Below are 19465 nucleotides of genomic sequence, written 5' to 3'. Positions count from 1 at the left end.
AAAAAAAAAACAACCAACCAAACGAAAACGAACAAACCAACCACCGGATTTTCTTCTCTGGAGAACAGTTTAGTCCCTAAGGACGGGTGTCCTCGTTAAACAGTTATTCCACAGCCAGGTGTGGCAGTTTGTGTTTGTAATCTCAGCACGTGGAAATTGAGGCAGGACAATTGTTGTGAGTTTGAGGCAAATCAGGGCTTCAGAATTAGACCTCAAAAAACCCAAAACCAAACAGAAATTGTCCTTTGCCTTTCGCCATGCTAAGGTCAGCGTCTGCTGGAGGTCAAGGACAAAAGTTCACCCTCTGGTCTCATCACTCTCCAGTCCAAGTGGGACTTCAGACACTTAGACAAATCAGCAAAATCCAGATGCAAAGTATGTTGTGTGACAGACTTTTTCATGGGAGACGCCACACACACTCACTCATCTACTAACCCCAGTAAGGGAGCCCTGCACAGGCTAGAACACAGATGCCACCAAGTCCAGCTTGGTGAAGCCATGAGGTTTTTGAGGTTACTTATAGGAATGTTGGTGAGGGGTCACTTACAGGAGCAGGAATGACTCACAGACAGCTGCATCACCAAATCCCACCCCAGCATGGCGACAGCCCACAGAAGCTGAAACCCTGGAGCACAGTAGCACAGCCTGCAGGCAGCTGGCAGGTTGGGGAGCATCCTTTCTGGGTGGCTCAGTTGGTCTAAACCTCTCCCAGGCAGCTCAGCTGGTTTCTGCTTCTTCCAGGCAGCAGGTCTGGTCTCAGAGTCTTCTTCACAGTTTGTCTTGTCTGAGAGTGACTCTCAGCTGTTTTGATGGTTTATATAGTCTTGGTAAGAGAGGACCTAGTGAATCTGGTCAGTTTCAAGAACTTCCTGAAGCTATTTTGAGTTGTTTACCTTCTGCCTTTGGGAGTGTCTTAGTCAGTGTTCTATTGCTGTGAAGAGACTCTATGACAAAGGAAAACATTTAATCGAGGCTGGCTTACAGTTCAGAGGTTTAGTCCTTGTCATCATGGCAGGGAGCATGGTGTTGTGCAGGCAGACATGGAGAGGGAGCTGAATTCTATGTCTGGATCCACAGGCATCAGGCAGGGAGTGACACTGGCCAGGCTTGAGCACTCGACACCTCAGAGCCCACCCCAGTGACACACTTCCTGGTTAAGGCCACATCTCCTGATAGTGCCCCTCCCTGGGGGCCAAGCATTCATATCTATGAGCCTATAGAGGCCATTCTCATTCAAACCACCCCAAGGAGCTTCCCTGAAGGATGGACTACTTAGTCTCAGAGGAAACCGTTACACAAGTATTCCTAAGACTGTTGCCAGTCTTGGAGACATGAAACAGTGAGAGAGAAGAACACTTCCTTCAGCTTAATGAATCCAGGAAGCTCTATCTGGAGACCTCTTGGAGAGATGGAAGAAGCCGAGCTCTGAGTGAAGAGAGCCTCAGGAGTGGGAGACAGGCACTGAGGGAAGCGCTTGCCAAGAGCAAGGTCAACATGGCTGGAGCAGGAAAGAGAGGAGGTGTCATGGAGTAAAGCAGGCCATAGTAAAGATTGAAAGCATAGGGGAAGGATCCAGAAGGACACGGAAGTTCTTAACAGAGAAAACACAACTCACGCTCTGAGAAGTCCACTCTAATAGCCACTCAGGAAAGGTTAGGTTTTAGGAGGGCGAGGAGAGCTTTGAGGAAGATAGGGAGACTGATTGTCCTTTAGGCGAGAAATCTATGAAGAGACTTCTTAATGCTTTAGTCCATACCAAAGCAAGAGAGGCTTCAGTTCCCCCAAACAAAGCAGGGTCCCCACTTAAAGGCTTCCAAGCTAGTGGGAGGTCCTGGGGGTCTCTGTTAATGTTGGACCTGTGCTGCCTGCCTGCCGTCCTGTCGTCTGCAGCTGCTAGGCGGGTGGGGACCCGCTTCATGAGAGTGGCTTGTCACAGTGGCACCTAGAGGGCAGAGTGATGTCAGGGGTGAGTAGCCAGGTCCTACTAAGGCTTTTGGAGAAGCATGGAAGGGTCTGTGTTCTGACATTTCCTATAAAACCTAACGGTGTGAACTTCTCATGTCAACAATGATGGAGAGGATGCTGAGAGCCCAGGCTGATTCAGAACACCAGGATGCCTGATTCTGCTTGCTTCCAGCCCTAGGTACATGCTGGTGTAGGCATTGGTACCCAGCTCCTAAGCCTACACCTGCTGCTCCTGATTCCAGTGTCTTCTGAGGCCTTGAAGCATGCTTTTATGTCTTTACCCACTGGTCACCATGGTGCTCCCCTCATCCCACATGCCTGGCTTTATCCTGACATCAGCTCCAGGAAGTCTAGGCTGTAGCACCTGCTCCTCACCACTTTCAGTCCTACACTGTGGGTGTAATGGATCCTCCACTCTGCCCCACACCCTGGGTATGATGGACCTTTCACTGTGTTCCATACTGTGGGTGTGACAGATCCTCCACTGTGTTCTATACCCTGGGTGTGATGGACCTTCCACTGTGTTCCATACTGTGGGTGTGACAGATCCTCCACTCTGCCCCACACCCTGGGTGTGATGGACCTTCCACTGTGTTCCATACTGTGGGTGTGACAGATCCTCCACTCTGCCCCACACCCTGGGTGTGATGGACCTTCCACTGTGTTCCATACTGTGGGTGTGACAGATCCTCCACTCTGTCCTATACCCTGGGTGTGATGGACCTTCCACTGTGTTCCATACTGTGGGTGTGACAGATCCTCCACTCTGTTCTATACCCTGGTGTGACGGATCCTCCACTCTGCTCCACACAGTGGGTGTGACAGATCCTCCACTCTGCCCCATACCGTGGGTGTGATGGATTTTTCACTTTGCCCTAACATCTAGCTAGACTGCTCCTCACCAGCCTTTTCTCTTCCCAGTCATGTGTCTCTGACATCATTCCAGCTTTCCAACAACATCCTGTTGGTTGGGACATTATACTACTTTCCAATGACTGCTCCCACCTGCATGTGACCCGTGGACCCACATACTATTAATCTGTCTATAGGCTCCTCCCCTCTTCGAGGACTCTTGCCCCTCTCTTATCTGTATTTGGCCCTGTCTCCCTTTTCCCTTCAGTGGCATACAAACTCAAGCTGAAACCAGCCTGCAGAACTGGTTTGATCTGCTAGCTTCTCCAGCTCTGGGTTGCTGAGAGAGCTAATAGCAGGGAGGTCACTATCTGAATAGATTACGTGGTCCATTCTTGGCCAGATCAAAGCTCCTGTGTGGTGAGCCCCTGGCCTGCCACCCTGCCACAGCCGCCCAAGTTACGGTGGTGGGAGCTGGATGCATTGACTCCACCTGAGTCCATATAACTATGCAGGCTGACTGTGCATGTGTATGGTTGTGGATGTCCCTGTTTGTGTGCATACACCACAACAGCATGACCCCCATTTTGTTTTGCTTGCTTGTTTGTTTGTTTATTTTTCCAGACAGAGTTTCCCTGTGTAGCCTTGGCTGTCCTGGAACTCAGTCTATAGACCAGGCTGGCCTTGAACTCAGAGTTCCACCTGCCTCTGATTCTGAAGTGCTGGGATTAAAGGCATGCGCCGCCGCCGCCACCCAGCTCAACACTACCCCATCCACATTACGCTTATTTTGTTTTTATTTATTATCTGAGGTCATTCATGTGCAGATCCAAATTCAAAGATTCTAATACCCTTATGAACCAATCACAAAACAGCTCCTCCCTGGATGCTTTTATCTTCCCATGTAGTGTTTTTCAGATAATTTTCCCTTAAAAACAAATGAACAAAACAAGACAAGGCCACTCTAGGAGCGTGTATCCTGCTCCACGGTATGTCTATCACTTTTCTCCTGGCTAAGACCAAATGCCTGACAAATAGTGGCTTAGGAGAGGAAGGCTCGTTCTGATCCAGTTTGAAAAGATAATCATCTGGGTGGGGAGGCACGCAGGTGTGCTGCGTGGCTGGTCACCTCGTGTCAGCAGTCAGAAGGCAGACAGGACAGGAGGCAGGACCAGACTAGGAAACCTTAATGCTCGCTTCCCAGTGCTCCACTTCCTCGACCGAGGTTCACCTTCCAAAGTAACACCAAACTGGGGCCACGTGTTCAAACACACACAGGCCTGTGGGAACAGCTCACACTCAAGCACACACTCAGCTTCCCACCACCTTGAAGTTATTTTCTTTCCTTGATCTTTTTCTGTATGTATAACTCTTTTTGTCTCCGTATGGATTATACCCATAATGCATGACCTCAAAATACAGTAGCTTTGACAAGAAGCATCTTTCCGCCTGGTGTCTGGTCCTTGGCAGTGTAGCACAGTTAGCCTGACAGTTTGATCTCAGGCCTTGCTCCTGTATCGGCTAGTCGTCTAACAGTTGGCTGGTTTTGCTTGGGACAATCCATCTGTCTTAATTCTGCTCCCATGTCAAGTGTCTAGCAGGCCAGCCCAGACAGGTTGTCATAGAGATAAGAGGAGCAGAAAGTCCTGTCTCCCAGCATCCCATTGGATTCAGCGATTCCCATGGCTAGATACAAAGACAGGGAGGTCACAAGAAGTCTTGACCTCCCATGAGGTCATGAATGGCAGCAAGAAGGGTGAGAAGTCAGGTCGTCAGTGTGCTCGCTCACCACCTCACGCTCCGCTCTTTCGCTTGTGTGGAGGGTGAAGGAGCGGAGGTCTCTCGGCTGAGAGCTTGGCCTTACTAATATTAGAGAACACTGGTCATTTTTTTCATTTATTTTTTAAATGTATAAAGGATGAAATTTAACCCTGTGTGCTGTTCTGAGTTTCACTTCACATTATACATGCCACAAACAAGACAGAACTAATCCATTCTCCCTGCCCTCCGACTCTCCCAGCCTCTGACAGTTTGAGAGCCTGTGCCAGGATGCTAGTTCCAGACTTTTGTTTTTAAATGAAGGAGCTAAAGCTTCAGCAATGCCCCTGGAACATTCTATAGCCAAAACTTTGGATAAAATGACAGGGTCAAAGACTCTAGCATTAGAATGTCTCGTGGAAACTTCAGTAATAAATTTAAAAGACACCCATACAGGGTGATCTCAGCTTGAAGAAACCTTCACTCTATCATCTTACAAAAAAACAGAAGCTCTGGGCCTCAAAAGGTGGCTCCATGGTTAAAAGCATTACTGCTCTTGCAGAGGACCCGGGTTCAATTCCCAGCACCCACATGGCAGCTCACAGCTGTCTGTAACTTAATCTAGGAAATCCAATGCCCTCTGCTGGCCTCCAAGGACACTCACCGGAAGCACATGGTGACCAGAACACAAGCAGGCACACAAACGTGCACAGAAAAGTTTTCTTCAATTAATTAATTAAATGGAAGCCCTGAAATTTTGGTGCTAGGGGAGGGAGCCGGAGCAAAGACCCAAAGCTTTTGCTCGCCATTGTGTTCTTCTGGTTATGAAAACTTCCCTTACATTGACCCCTCCCCTCTGCATTAGCCTTCCTTCTGTCCGTCCTTTCGAGTGAGAACGGACTGACCTCTGAGGGTGCTATCGCCTCACCTCCCAGCAGAAACTGAGGACACAGCCTTTCTCCAAGGACCCCCACTCGGTGCCAGCGGCCTGCAGCGTGAGCTTCATCCCTGGAAACACTAATGTGCAGTGTGGTCCTCGCCTCTGCAGAAGGGCTCGGAGCTCTTGGCCTCATCTTTGGCAGGAGCTGGGTAATTAGATCTGGGTTTGCCTTATCAATCCTGGGCCAGCAGAGGGGTGGGGTGGGAAGTGTGAGGGGCAGCTGTCTCTCCTGAGGCACTGCTGGCATTTGGGGAAGTCAGGGCAGCAGTTAAACAGGTGCTAGACATGGAGCAACCTGCCCCACACTCCTCCACCTACGTCCGCAGTGACATTTTGTCTCTGCTTCCTTCAGCTCAGAGGTGGATCATCGTGGGGTTCTTGGCATCCATGAAACTTTGCAGTATCTTGGGCATCAGTAGCTTCATGAGTAGAGGAAATGATGACCCTGATGTGACCCTGGCTGACTCCTAAATAATGACTTACACTTATAAAATGTGCTTACTGTCTCTAGCTGAGCTAGAGTGTGAGTGGTGAAGAACCATCATTCCATTCTGAAAGAGAGGCCCTGGTGGTACTGGTGGTGCGGGTGCTCCCTGGTGGCGCGAGTGCTCCCTGGTGGCGGTGTCTCTAGTATCCTGGTGGCACGGCTATTCCCTGGTGGTGGGGGTGCTCCCTGGTAGCGCGGGTGCTCCCTGGTGGCACGGGTGCTCCCTGGTGGTGCGGGTATTCCCTGGTGGTGATGCCCCAAGTACTGTAACCGGGTTTTGAGCTTTAGCTATAGGGTTAGTGGATCAAGGCAAAACTATTGAGCTCGAGCATCTGACCCACTTAAACATGATACTCTCTTTACAAATCGGCACCTCTGGGTTGTATTTCTTCTGCCTGGCTGCAGAAGTCTCTCTCCTGGAATGAAAACAGGAGCAGGGAAAGGAGGCTGCAACCAATGGACAGCAGTCCTCAGACCAGGTCCTCTGCTCTGGAAGCCACCAGCCTGGCTCTGCAGGGCCCTGCCGCCACATCCCACTGGAAATGTACCCAGCTCGTCTATGCTGTCTCAACCCTCCTGTGAGGGCAGGGGAGCTGTGCCTGGGTGGCATCATATCACAACTAAGTCGGCCATTGTTTGGAGGAGCCTTTTCAACGTCCCCCTCCCTCAACTCACCCACCCTGTCCCCTCTGCTGTCACCAGGATGTCATCGTCCAAATTAGCACAGGGCCCCAACCCAAGCAACAGCTGCATTGACAGTGAGTGACCCACCCTGGGGACCCACTGCGGGAGCCTCAGCTGTCACCTTCCTGTGGCCTTCCACTTTCCCCAGACGCAGAAAGTGGGAAAGAGCAGCCAGCTTCTCCCTGTCTACGAGGTCAGAGAAACACAGGGAGACAGACAGCTCGCTTAGCCCCAAGCCAAGGACCTGTAAATCCAGCCACAACTGCAATCCCAGAATTAGGGGAGGGGGAGGGAAAGCCTCGTCACCTCTGCAGGGTAACAGCAGGTGCCATTGAAGGAAAGGAATTTGAATGACAAGGTGACATGGTGTCCATCTCCCTAATGATGGGAGAAGCCACTGGTGAGGTGAAAACTGCCAGGCCAGACCTGTGTTTAAAAGCTTCCTTGTGGTCTCGAGTCACCCGCTTAGCTCAATACCTAGAACAAAGAGAACGGATTATGGAACAAGAGAGGCACGTGCTAATTTTCCTACTGATCCCTGTGAATGAAAGCTTCGCTCTAAGGATGGCGTCTCCTCCTGGCTCTCTCTAGAGAGGTGCGGACAGACCCAAACATCGTTACTGCCTCCTTTACCGACCTCATGGCCTTTTCTACATATATTAACAAAATATGTATATTTCATGGTGCATCTGAGTCGTTGATAGGAATTCAAGTCCATGATTCTCTGTAGGGTCTCCTTGACCGTAAAGGTCACTCAGGTGATGTAACAGACCAACACACCCAGGAGTATTAGAGTGTGACGAGCCTGTCTGTGTGCATTATAGAGCCATCCACAGGGGGCATCTAGCTCTTGGCCATCCGGGTGAGCTCTAGCCCAGCTCTGACCAGAACACAGTGAAATAATCATGGTAATTTCACATTTCTGTATCACCTTTCATCAGGGAAGATGAAAGGCCTTCAGAAACTCGGCGCCCTCTTTGATCTAAGCTCCTGTCTAGTGCACTCATGTCCATTGTATAGTCTGCACTCACCCTGCAGATGGCCCTCCCTTATGCAGAGCAGCGGACAGCCTCTGCCAGCTTCCAGGAGGACCAGGAAGCTCCAGGAGGACCCTGGGTGGCAGTTCTGCAGAACTGTCATGGAGGCAAGAGGGCTGAGGGTGGGTACTGGACGGGTGTAGGTACTGCCTGAGGCTCTGGCTTTGCTTCCTTCTGGGCACACCCAGCGCTTTGGTTCTTAGCTGTATGAGAAAGACTCTGAAATATATATCCCAGGCTCAGATTCTCCCTTGAGGCGGGCCAGGCATCCCAGCTGTCTCCCCGGCATTTCCAGCCTCATATTTCACTGAATACAGGCTCAGCTTCCAGCACATGTGACGTGTGGCCCGGTTCTGTCCCGGCTATCCCTCCCAAGTGGCTTCTTCTCCAGACCCCCGATTCTGGTTGGTAGAGTGACCACAGCAGGGAAGGGGGTCGGGGCTGTGTGCTTTCAGGAAACCTACATTTCCGAGAGGGTGTGTGAGGGAGCCCTCCACAGGAGGAGACTGGAGGGCTGCAGGGTTAGGTGGTGATCAGGCGGGACTGTGGTCTCCTTGGACAGTGGGATCAACACTGGCTTCCTTGAGAAGAGGGTGGGAACAGCAATCTCCGAGGCTGTAATGGGGCTTGCCTGTGAAGCAGAAAAGATCCAGGCTGCCTTGGCAGCCCCAACATTCCAGCCACTGTCCTCGACGACGGGCCAGTTCACAGTTTACAAAACTAGCGGCATAGAGTGGGGAGGGAGGTTTAGTCACATTGGGGAGAGGGACAGAGAAGCCCAGGGGTCCCCTCAAAGTCCATTTGTGGGGTCGTGATCTGAGGCTTAGGTTTAAACGGAGCAAAAGAGGAAGCCTGGCGAAGCAGAACTGGTCAAGTTTGACCCATTATCGCTGGACGCTCCCCCCGCAAGGTGGCCTGACAACTTGTGAAGTCTTCCTGGAAGACAAGCTCCTCTCTGGCTGGAAGCAGTCTTCAGCCTTTTCCTGCCCCCAGCACGGGGTTCTTGGTGGAAATTCCAATTTCTTGCCGTCCATTGTCTCAGTAGTCTGATAGCCAAAAGGACGGACTCAGATGTTTCTTTATATCTTCACTGCTGTCTGGATACTCACACACAGGGGTGAGGGCAGTGGGGGGCAGGGTAAGGTGACAGAGTATTTGCACTGTCACAAGTGCCATCCAACCCAAAGGAGGGTTTTCAGTAGAGTGCTTATGGGAGCTGACGTCTATCACTGGCGTCCTTGGCTGAGACTTTAAGGGTGTGTCCCTCTGTCTGTCCTCCTTCTCCACAGGCAGTGCCCCGCCGAGAGTGGGGGCAAGGTCTCCTGTTCTCCATCTAGGGTCCTCCACAGAGTCCTCTGTGTTCAAAAGGACCCGCAGCCAAGCCGAGAACAAAGAGTCCTCCTGCAGTCACTGGGAAAGTACCACGTAGCCTGGGGCCTGGAAGCTGGGTTAGGCCGCAGCACCAAATCTTGCCTTCATTCCTTGAGAGTTTAAATCTTGAGGCTCACCTGTTTGGGCACGCCCACTGAGGGAGAGGGTGAGAGCGAGCGGGAGGCCTCAAGGAGACTGCTGCCCACCCCCACTGCCCACCCCCACTGCCCACCCCCACTGCCCACCCGCTGAGAGCTGCAATCATACCTGGCCCCTTTCCCAGCCTGTGGAGGTCACACACCTCCCCCATGGGGCAGCAGGTAGCATGTGGCCGGCTGCACTGGAGCAGAAGAGACAGACCCTCTTGTGAGACAGGATGTGCCCTGCTCTACGGTGCTCCCGGTGCTCCCGAGTGTATAAAGCAGTGGTTCTTCAGCACGTGCCTTGCCCCAGGAGGCTCCATTTTAGAAGCGGCTTTGGACTCTGTTTTGAGAGAGGGGAATCCAGCCCTGGGTGAATGAATCCAGAACCTGCATGATCTGTCAGGCCACACCCAACCATCTCAAGACGTATTCCTGGGAATAGTAAGGGACCCGCCCTGTAAGTTTATTGGGGTGAATTGAGACCGTAGGGGGACATGGTCATATTCAAATCATATCATCAAAACCAGACCCAAGAATTTACCAGACACGGTAGAACAAGGAACTTCTTCCCCTGAACCCCTGAGAACCACTGGGGGAGGGTGTAGGATACAGATAAAGGGTGTGGGCTCCATGGGAATCCTTGAAGGCACCCACTGCTCCTTATCTAATAATTTTCTATTTTAAAAATTTTGCTCTTTTCAGTATCCAGTAAGATCTCCCGCCCACAGAGGATATGGCTGCCTCCCAGGAGGCTCCCACCAGGATTTAACCACTCAGCCTGTAAATTTTTAATGGGCTCAGGATCATCAGCCTGGCTGCTAGAAGCAAAGTCTGTGGGCTGTTATGGGGAGGTGGTCTACCAAGGTGTTCTTGCTCCCCACCCCCACCCCCCACCCCCGACACAGCCACACAACTGAGACCCTCCCATGTCCACGTCCCTAGGGAATCTCTGGATCTGTCAGACATGGGTCACTGCCAGCCTATTAGGTGGAGGGCCATGGAGGAGCAGGGAGAGACTGAGAAGGAGCAAGCCTGCTTCGTGTGAGCCGGGTTCCATTTGCCCCCTCTTGATCTGGCAAGTGTTTGAGCTACCTATGCTTCCCAGGATGCTGGGGGCCACGGGGGGGGGGGGGGGGGGGCACGAAGGCTGGCACTGGGACGTCCCGTTCCTCCCGAAGCTTCTCTCTGTTGAAGGTCTCGCCACAGCCCTGGGGTTCCAATCCTTCGCTCCTCCTGTCAGTGATCTCTGATCCACAGGGCTCACCTTCACCCAACCCTGCCTCCACCTTGCAGCAAATGCCAGCTCTCAACTCTCAGTATGCGACCTCATTTTCCCTCCCCCATTTCCCGGAGTGGCAGCTTGGGTTGTTCTTGGTGTTGTTCTTGGGTGTCCCAGGGAAACCACTGAGCCACCTTGGTAAATGTGAGGCAGTTACTCTCCCCCTCCCCTGAGGTGGAGAAGGAAGCCTCTGGCATGGAGACAGCATTTTCTCAAACAGAAAAACCCAAGTTAAACACACAGACACAAACATTCCTCCCCTGTTATATGCTCGTGTTCTCGGAGCAAATGAGACAGAAGTCAGGGATCCCGAAGCCAGTTCCTGACGATCCCTGCAGTGTCCTTGCTCAAGGTCGTGGGTGTGGAGGAGGGCTGGGGGTCAAAGGTCCCGCTGTGTGGAGGGCTGGGAGTCAAATCATGGCGTCTCTGAGTTGAGAGGTCATTTGCGGGCCGGGCGGTGGTGGCGCACGCCTTTAATCCCAGCACTCGGGAGGCAGAGCCAGGCGGATCTCTGTGAGTTCAAGGCCAGCCTGGGCTACCAAGTGAGTTCTAGGAAAGGCGCAAAGCTACACAGAGAAACCCTGTCTTGAAAAACCAAAAAAAAAAAAAAAAAAAAAAAAAAAAAAAAAAAAAAGAGAGGTCATTTGCTACTTCACTTGCTGGCTTTACTTGCTTGTTTGTTGTGGGGTTTGGTTTTTTGTTTTTGTTTTTTGGTTGGTTGGTTTTGTTTGTTTGTTTGTTTGTTTGGTTGGTTGGTTGGTTTTGATTTTCTGAGGTGTAGCCCAGGCTAACTTCAAAATGTTATCCCGCCTCAGCCTCCCAAGTGCTAGGATGATAAGCATGAGCCACCACACCTGGCCATCATGCTGGGTTTGATCTGACCCTTCAAAGACACTGTAGAGAAAGTGACGCATGTCTCAATGACCTATTTTAAGGAAAGAATTAAACACATTTGATGAAGTTTCACTGGAGCCTTTGCCATGAAAACATCTGTGACAAGGTTAGCAAGATGGTGCAGTGGGTAGCGCTGCTCACTGCCAAGCCTGCCTTCCTGAGTTCCTTCCCCAGCACCCACATAGCGAAAGAACAGAAACAACTCCTCAAGTTACCCTTGGACACATGTGGTTGTACGTGGACAGACAGACAGACAGACAGACACACACACACACACACACACACATACACACACACACACTAAATAATAAAAAAAAAATAATAAGTAAATGTTAAAGATCTGTGTGACTCCAACTCCCCAGGATTATTCCTTCCCTCGTCTGAATCACAAAACAAACCCAATTCAGTCTTTACAGTTTAGTACAGGAACTAAAATACCTTTAAAAGAACCCTGGATGTGTTACAGAAAAGTGATTTTTCTAAAAATACCCATTCCTTTACACTTTCATCCTGAGGGGCCGGCAGGAGCCCTCTGCCCCCACAGCCAGGTCACCGTGTTAAAGCAAATGAGAACACCGGTCAGGTGATGGGAGGACGTCAGTCTTCCCACAGCCTTTTCAGGCTCACAGCTCTGCCCTGTTGCTGCCGGTTCAGATAAATTAAGAGGCTCCTCCGTGCCGAACCACCAGGAGGAACAACTTTGATGGATGAAACAGTCCGTCATCCCAGACCCTGTGCTCAGGTCCTCAAGTGGAATCCAAACAAGAGAAGATGCTCAGGTTGAACACATGATGACCAGGGAAGTCTCTGAAACAATATTCTCAGAACAGTATGCATGGAATATGCAAAGCCAAGAATCCATCTGAAACAAGGCACCTCCATTAGAGAATCATGGCCTTGGGCTGGGGTGGGCATGGCTCAGGAGAGAAAGCACTTGACTTGCAAGTGTAAGGACCAGAGTTCAGTCCCCAGATCCCAGGCAAAACCACAGGTGTGATGGTGCAGGTGAAAGACCCCCGGCTGAGATCTTTCTCCGGGAGAGACCCCAAACCCAAGGAACACACCGAAACCACAGATCAGATGCAAAAGCAAGAGGGTTTATTTAGACCAGGTACCTGGGGCGAAGTCTCTTGGAGGACTTGCGCGCCTTCCTAGGGCAAGGGGGACTTTTTATGGGACCCCAGGGGCAGAGGCGCGGTTACAGAAGCGAGAAGCATAGTTACAGGGTCCCTATTGGTTGTTTCAAAGAAGGCCAGGGTGAACTTGGGGTCATATGTGTGTGGCTGATTTGGCCTTGTCCAGGCCAGCTGCTTATTCCTCAAGGCCAGGGGCCCGCCATAAAATATCAACTGTCTTACTCCCAAGGCTGCTGACCACAGTTATCTCTCTCAAGGCTGGCCATAGCTATCTCTGTCAAGGCCGGGTAGCTGGCTATGGCTGTGAACTCCTGTTTTTCTGATTCCTGCAGAATGGCGTTTCTAAGGCCAAGTTATTGGGGGGGCATAACATCGGCCCAACGCCCCATATCCTCATAATGGAGCGGGGGTCTTTCATTCCCCCATTTTCTTTTGTACCAAATGAAATCTTTCATTTTAGGATGGAGAATAAGGGGTTAGCTCTATCTCTGACTGTCTGAGCCTCTGATATTGTTTGGTTAGGATCAAAGCCTGGGCAACAGAAACCTTATCCTTGATGAATTGCACCAATCTGTTGAGGATGTATGACCCAAACAATAAAATGAGCAGGAGGACGATTAGGGGGCCCATTGTCTGACCCCAATATCTGGGGTATTCCATACCTGGGAAAGATGTCATCTAGGAGTTTTTTTTTTTTTTTTGGTTACCACGTTAGCGGTCTTTTTCTTGGTAGGCAAGGCCTCTGTCCATCTATGATGTAAGCTTGTCGCTCGGGGCTCCATTCCGCCCCCATTTTCTTTTGTTAGTTCCTGGTCCTCCGGGCTTCTGCCATCCGGAGGGCCTGGGTCAGCGCGATCAGCTCTGCCTTTTGGGCCGATGTTCCAGGTAGCAGTGGTGAGGTCCAAACTATCTCCGATTCGGTGGTGACGGCTGCTCCGGCCCTCCGTTCTCCTTCTTGGAGGAAGCTGCTCCCATCCGTGAGCCAGGCAGCAGGGTTGCGGGGTTGAGGGAGACAACTGGTCTGAACATCACTCGGTCTGGGGGCTGCTGGACCAGAGCTTTCACCGCATGGGAGGATAACACAGTTAATGGCTGTCCCAAAGTCAGTTTCCCTGCATCCTTGAGCAAAACAGCAATAGCGGCTACCCCGCGCAGACAGGGGGCGGGCCATCCTGCAGCTACCGGGCTTTTATGGCCCCAGTCTCTGTACCAGCATTCCTTTTGCAAAGCCTGAGTTCTCGTCCACGAACAGTTTAAAGGGCTAGGACTTGTAGGGGGGTCCCTTTGGGTCCTGTCCAGATGTCAGCTGAACCTTTTTCTCGGTGGTCCTTTGATACCTCCTGTTACCTGTGGCCCCCTGGACCAAAGCTGTGCGGTCATTGAGAGAGCCTCCGGTATGGGTCAGGACTGAATGTTGAGCCCCGGTGTCCACTAGGAAGGTCACTGGCTGCCCCCTAATCTTGAGAGTTATCCTAGGTCGGGGGGAGGGGGTCTCCTGGCCTTGACCTCCCCAATCTTCCAGATTGAGGACCCTTGGCTTAGGTCTCCGAGACCCTTGAGGCTTTTTTTTTTTTGATCAGTCACGAGCCCAATGTCCTCTCTGTTTACAGTAAGCACTTTGTCTTTGTCAAGCAGTGTCCTTTTTTGATCTCCCGTCCTAACTTCCTAACTCCCTCTCTGACCTGTCCCTGAGACCTTACAGTGGCCAGGACTTTTTTTGTTTGTTTTTTTTTTTTCTCCCTCTGTGTCTCTCTAAGTCCTTTTTTTAAAAACGCGCTGCCGGCGTCTCTTTCTGGTAACCTGAGCCCAATCGGTAGGGGGTTAGAGCCCCTGGAGACCCGCTAAGAGCAACTGGCCAGAGATGTAGGTGTTCCCTACCTTCGCTGCTTTGTCCCGCCTTCCTCGTAGGCGACCGGCAATTGGGGAGGAAGCAGGAACTCATCCTCCGCTGTTTGGGGGCCGCTGCAGGAGCCGCCGGTCCCTCCGGCGCTGTCGGGGGGGTTGTAACACTCGGGGCGGGGTGACTCGGCGTCCATGGGTGACGCCGCCCCCTAGTCACCTTCCCCATATTGGGCCGGAGCCGGTCGTGGCACATCGCTGCGGGTCGCCGGCCAGGGGGCGGTCCCTCGCCGACCCCATCCCCGGCCCCGCCTGCGTGCCCCTGCCACATCCCGTGTCCGCCTGCGCCGCCGCTGCCGACTGTGCCGCTCGGCCGCCCATCGCGCTATCCACCGCCCCTCCGAGCGAGAGGCTGTGGGGCGCTGCCGCCGCAGGCTCTCCGCCGCCCGGGTCTCGGCCGGCCGCGCCTGGGGCTGCCGCGCGCCGCCGGAGGGCAGGTCCGAGCCCGAGTAGGCGCGGGTGCGGCCGTTGGCGGCGGGGCCACTCTGCTTGGCGCCCATGTCCGCGCCGCCCCAGGCCCCCGCGACCGCGCCGCGGCCGCGCGGACGGGAGGAGGCGCGGGGAAACCCCGGCGCCCTCCGCCGCCGCCATCACCGCTGACGGCCTGCGGGGACTGGGCAGGGGGCGTCCCGGCGCCCTAGCTTCCCGGCGGCCCTGCCTGCGCGTTCTCTTCTCCCGCACCCGCTTGCAAGCCTGCCCGCGCGCCCGCCTGCGCCGGAGCAGCGGCCCGCGGGGAGAGGAAAAGACTCGCTGGTGTGGGGTTAGGGAGGAACAGGGAGTGGGAGGGATCCGCCGATCTGGCTTCCTCGGCCCCGGGATTCGGCGAGCGCTGCTGCCGCCGGGGGGCTGAGGGGAAGAGAAACGGCTTAACCTATGGGGGAGGTTCTGTTGTCAGGAGTCTCCACATGGCAATGTATGGGACCTGGTCCGGGTGGCCATGGGGACTGGAAGCAAAAACTTTTCCCTCCACCTGTGAAATAAGACTGAGGTTAAAGGTTTCCTGACGAGGCCATCCTACATCCATTTTAACCCAATCGGCCTCGCAAAGAGTGATCTATTTTTTTTTTTTCTTGATTACGACTCCTTTGTTGTTGGCTCGTGTCTTTCTTTACGTCTGACCAGTGTTTAAGCATGAGGCTCAAGGGGGTGATGACAGTCTGTCCTATGGCTGTTTTTAAGAGGAGAACGGTTAAACAGAAAACAAAAAAAAAACGACAGACCAATATAAATAAGACTAACACTTGCTGCGCGGCTTCGGTTCCAAACCGAAAGCAAAACCAGAAAAACCGTGCCCCCAGAGGGGTCTTCAGACCGTGCCACAGAGGGCACTTCAGATGAACCGTGGAACGTCTTCCAGGTTCCCAGATTCCCCTAGGACGTCTCCCAGGGTTCAGTGGCGAAGTCCAGACCCGTCGGTCCCCCCTTTCAGATCCACTGACACAGACAGATTATCAGACGCAGGCGCGGAGACAAACAAACAACATTTAACACTCAGACAAACAGACAACCCTCAGACTGGACAGGGATGACATAAATCAAGGCCGGCCGGCTTACCTCCTGATGGTGGGTCGGTGGTCCCAGGGAGGGGTCTCAATCCCCGTACGGGCCACCAAATGAAAGACCCCCGGCTGAGATCTTTCTCCGGGAGAGACCCCAAACCCAAGGAACACACCGAAACCACAGATCAGATGCAAAAGCAAGAGGGTTTATTTAGACCAGGTACCTGGGGCGAAGTCTCTTGGAGGACTTGCGCGCCTTCCTAGGGCAAGGGGGACTTTTTATGGGACCCCAGGGGCAGAGGCGCGGTTACAGAAGCGAGAAGCATAGTTACAGGGTCCCTATTGGTTGTTTCAAAGAAGGCCAGGGTGAACTTGGGGTCATATGTGTGTGGCTGATTTGGCCTTGTCCAGGCCAGCTGCTTATTCCTCAAGGCCAGGGGCCCGCCATAAAATATCAACTGTCTTACTCCCAAGGCTGCTGACCACAGTTATCTCTCTCAAGGCTGGCCATAGCTATCTCTGTCAAGGCCGGGTAGCTGGCTATGGCTGTGAACTCCTGTTTTTCTGATTCCTGCAGAATGGCGTTTCTAAGGCCAAGTTATTGGGGGGGCATAACATCGGCCCAACGCCCCATATCCTCATAATGGAGCGGGGGTCTTTCACAGGCTTATAATCCCAGTGCTGGGAGGCAGAGACAGGAGGGTCCCCGAAGCTCACAGTGGTGCACTCCAGGCCCATTCAAAGATGGTGGCTAGTGTTCCTGAAGATGACCCTGAGACTGTCCTCTGGCCTCCACATACATGTGCACACACATACTGAAAGAAAACCTGGCCTTTAGTCGTCTCCCTGTGCGGACTGGAGACACCATGCCTTGGGTGGGAAGGCTGGTTACTGTAAGGCTTTCTTTCCTCAACTCCGGATACAAGTGAGCAGTGAGCTTCAGTGTGGGCTGTCCCAGCAACAGACCCAGAGAGAAGGGTCTGAATGTGATGGTTTATTTGGAGGTGGGGGTGGGCTCCCAGGAAGCACTACCGGGGTTGAGAAGGCCAACAGGCAGAATGTGACAGCCAACAGAACAAACAAAGGCACGACCTCAAAGATGCTCCCTCACCTAGGGTCCAGAAGTTCACGGTAAGGTCCCGGGAGTGGGGCAAGGTGCAAGGACAGTTAGGTGTTTGTTTTTAATTTTATCTGAATGAATGCTTTGCCTGAGTGTATGCACATATGTGTGCGGTGCCCACAGAGGCCAGAGAGGGCGTCAAGTCCCCTGGAGCTGAAGGTATAGAATATTGTGAGCCTCCATGTGGGTGCTGAGAACCGAACCCAGGTCCTCTGCAAGAGCAGCCATGCTCTGACCCATTGAGCCGTCTCTCCAGCCCAGTGCTGGGCAGCCTTAGCAGACACCCAGCAATCCGAGCCCTCTCTCTGGGGGTGGAGACAGCTCCAGCAGTCAGCGGGCTCCAGGGCAAGCCTTACATATGCCGGCAGCTAGAAAAATGGGCCACCAGGCTGGGAAATGGTAAATGTCATCACTGGCTCTGTGATGGAGGGAGTAAAGTCACCAGAGGAGGGCTCAGTGGCAGGGCCATCAGGCACACCGTCTGGATTCATGACACTTTCCAGGTCCTATGACGGCGTTCTGCCGGTTCTGGTCATGCTGGCCATAGGCTATGCTGAAGAGGCAATAGGGACCAGGAATTCCAGGCCATCCTGGAATACACATTTTTTTAAAGCTGGACATGGTGGCACACACCTTTAATGCCAGCACTTAGAAGGCAAGCAGAAGCAGGCAGATCTCTGTGAGCTTGAAGCCAGCCTGCTCTGCCTAGTGAGTCCCAGGACAGCCAGAGCTATAGTGAGACCCTGTTTCACAAAACAAAAAATAAAAACAAAAGTTCCAACTTTAAATTCAATTAGGATCAAAGAGGTGGCTAGAGAGATTCTAGGTAAGTTTTAAACATAAGTATGAAGGGCAAACAAAGTAGGAAAATATAATTATGATGTTAAGTTAAACAAGAAACAAAACCGTGGGCTGACCACAAAGGAAGAAATTCTAAAATAATACTCAAAATTATGAACTATGGTGGTAGAGAGATGGCTCAGTGGTTAGATGCAGTGAACGTGGGTTCAGTTCCCAGCAACCACAAGGTGCCTCACGAGCATGTGTAACTCCAGCTCTAGAGGATCAGCTGCCATCTTCCGGCCCCTGCAGGAACTGCACTCATGTAAGTAAGTAATAAAATAAATCTCTTTTTTATTTTTAATGTATGAGTTTGGGTCATTAAAAAAGAGAATGAAAACAAACTGCAGGGTGGAAGAAAGGATCTGGAAGTCCTGACAGAGGCCTCGTGTCTGGGATATAAAGAACTATAGATTACCAAGGAAAATGTGGGAAGAGAAGTGGAGTGCACGCCTGAGTAGGTGTGTTAGCAGAAGGGTGAAGCCAACAGCTTTCAACAGCATGAAAATGTGATCGTTCCAGTCCAGTGAGGGAGGGAAAACTGCCATGGGAGATGCCAGAGATGTAGCTGACGAGGAAAGCCAGAACCTCTGAGGTGAGGAAGAAATTCACTTAAATTTTTTTTTAATTACATTATTATTGTGCATGTCAGTGTGTGCACATGCATGTGAGTGCACACATGCACATGAGAACATTTGTGATGCAGGGTATGTGTGGAAAGCAGAGGACAGCTTACGGGAGATGGTCCTCTCCTTCTACCATGTGAGTCCCAGGGATCGAACTCAGGCTTGGGGACAGGCACCTCCCCACTGAGTGCCTCACCAGCCAAGCCTCAGTTTCCCTGCCTGTTCCTTACATGGAGTTTATTTAGCATTATTCCTGTACTTCTCTAAGCCTGAGAAAGGAGCCATATCCTGTCTAAACCAAAGAGGGGAAACAGTGAAGCCAAGAGCAGAAACATCGGGGCCAGCCCCGACTTCTCGCTTGTGCGGCAGTGACGGGCCAGAATGATGATGTTCTGGGGCTCAGCTGCCCAGAGACTGATCAATGGCTCAGAAATCAATCGCCAGGGCAGTCCAGCAATGAGTCAGGCTCCAGACCATTTCTTTTTTCTTTTTTAGTAGCACAGTGCTTCAGCTGGACACCCTGGTTCTTAGAGAAACTAAATGCTGGTCTGGGATGATGTCTTGCCTGCTTGAAATAAAATCTCTTCAGATATTTCTGGCGGGGTGACGTTTGTTTGGATAGCCCACTCATGCACCGCTTACCTGAGTGTCTGCACGTGACAGGAAGGGGTAAGATACAAATCTGCTACATTCTAGAGCAGTGGTTCTCAAACTGTGGGTTTGAACTCCTTGGGGGTTGAATGACCCTTTCATAGGGATGGGCAAGGCCATAAAAAATATCAGCCATTACATTACAATTCATAACAGTAGCAAAATGACAGCTATGGAGTAGCAATGAAATCATGCGATGGTTAGGGATCACCATGTGAGGAGCTGTATTAAAGGGTGGCAGCATTAGGGAGGTTGAGAACCGCTGGAAGGGGAGAGAGAAGCAG

The 19465-nt window shown here is 52.1% G+C and overlaps 1 protein-coding gene across 1 annotated transcript; it reads right to left on the bottom strand.

Annotated features, from left to right (window-relative positions):
• Window positions 1-12486: 12486 nt before the first annotated feature.
• On the bottom strand, window positions 12487-14815 carry LOC143274376 (uncharacterized). The gene is made up of 2 exons (XM_076577383.1): window positions 14425-14815; window positions 12487-13604 (listed from the first exon to the last, which is right to left on the bottom strand). Exons 1-2 carry the CDS (start codon window positions 14580-14582, stop codon window positions 13349-13351), a joined length of 414 nt encoding a protein of 137 aa, XP_076433498.1. The 5' UTR covers window positions 14583-14815; the 3' UTR covers window positions 12487-13348.
• Window positions 14816-19465: the final 4650 nt, after the last annotated feature.

Source organism: Peromyscus maniculatus, chromosome 7 (genome assembly GCF_049852395.1).
Source record: "Peromyscus maniculatus bairdii isolate BWxNUB_F1_BW_parent chromosome 7, HU_Pman_BW_mat_3.1, whole genome shotgun sequence".
In the NCBI taxonomy this organism is placed as follows: Eukaryota; Metazoa; Chordata; class Mammalia; order Rodentia; family Cricetidae; genus Peromyscus; species Peromyscus maniculatus.
The sequence above is the reverse complement of the archived record's forward strand: the minus strand, read 5'-3'. Positions and strand labels throughout refer to the sequence as shown.

Coding starts and splice junctions, on each gene's coding strand:
- LOC143274376 (XM_076577383.1), bottom strand. CDS start 14,582: ATGGACGCCGAGTCACCCCGCCCCGAGTGTTACAACCCCCCCGACAGC. Junction 13,605..14,424: donor GGCGGGACAAAGCAGCGAAG/GTAGGGAACACC, acceptor ATGCGGTGAAAG/CTCTGGTCCAGCAGCCCCCA.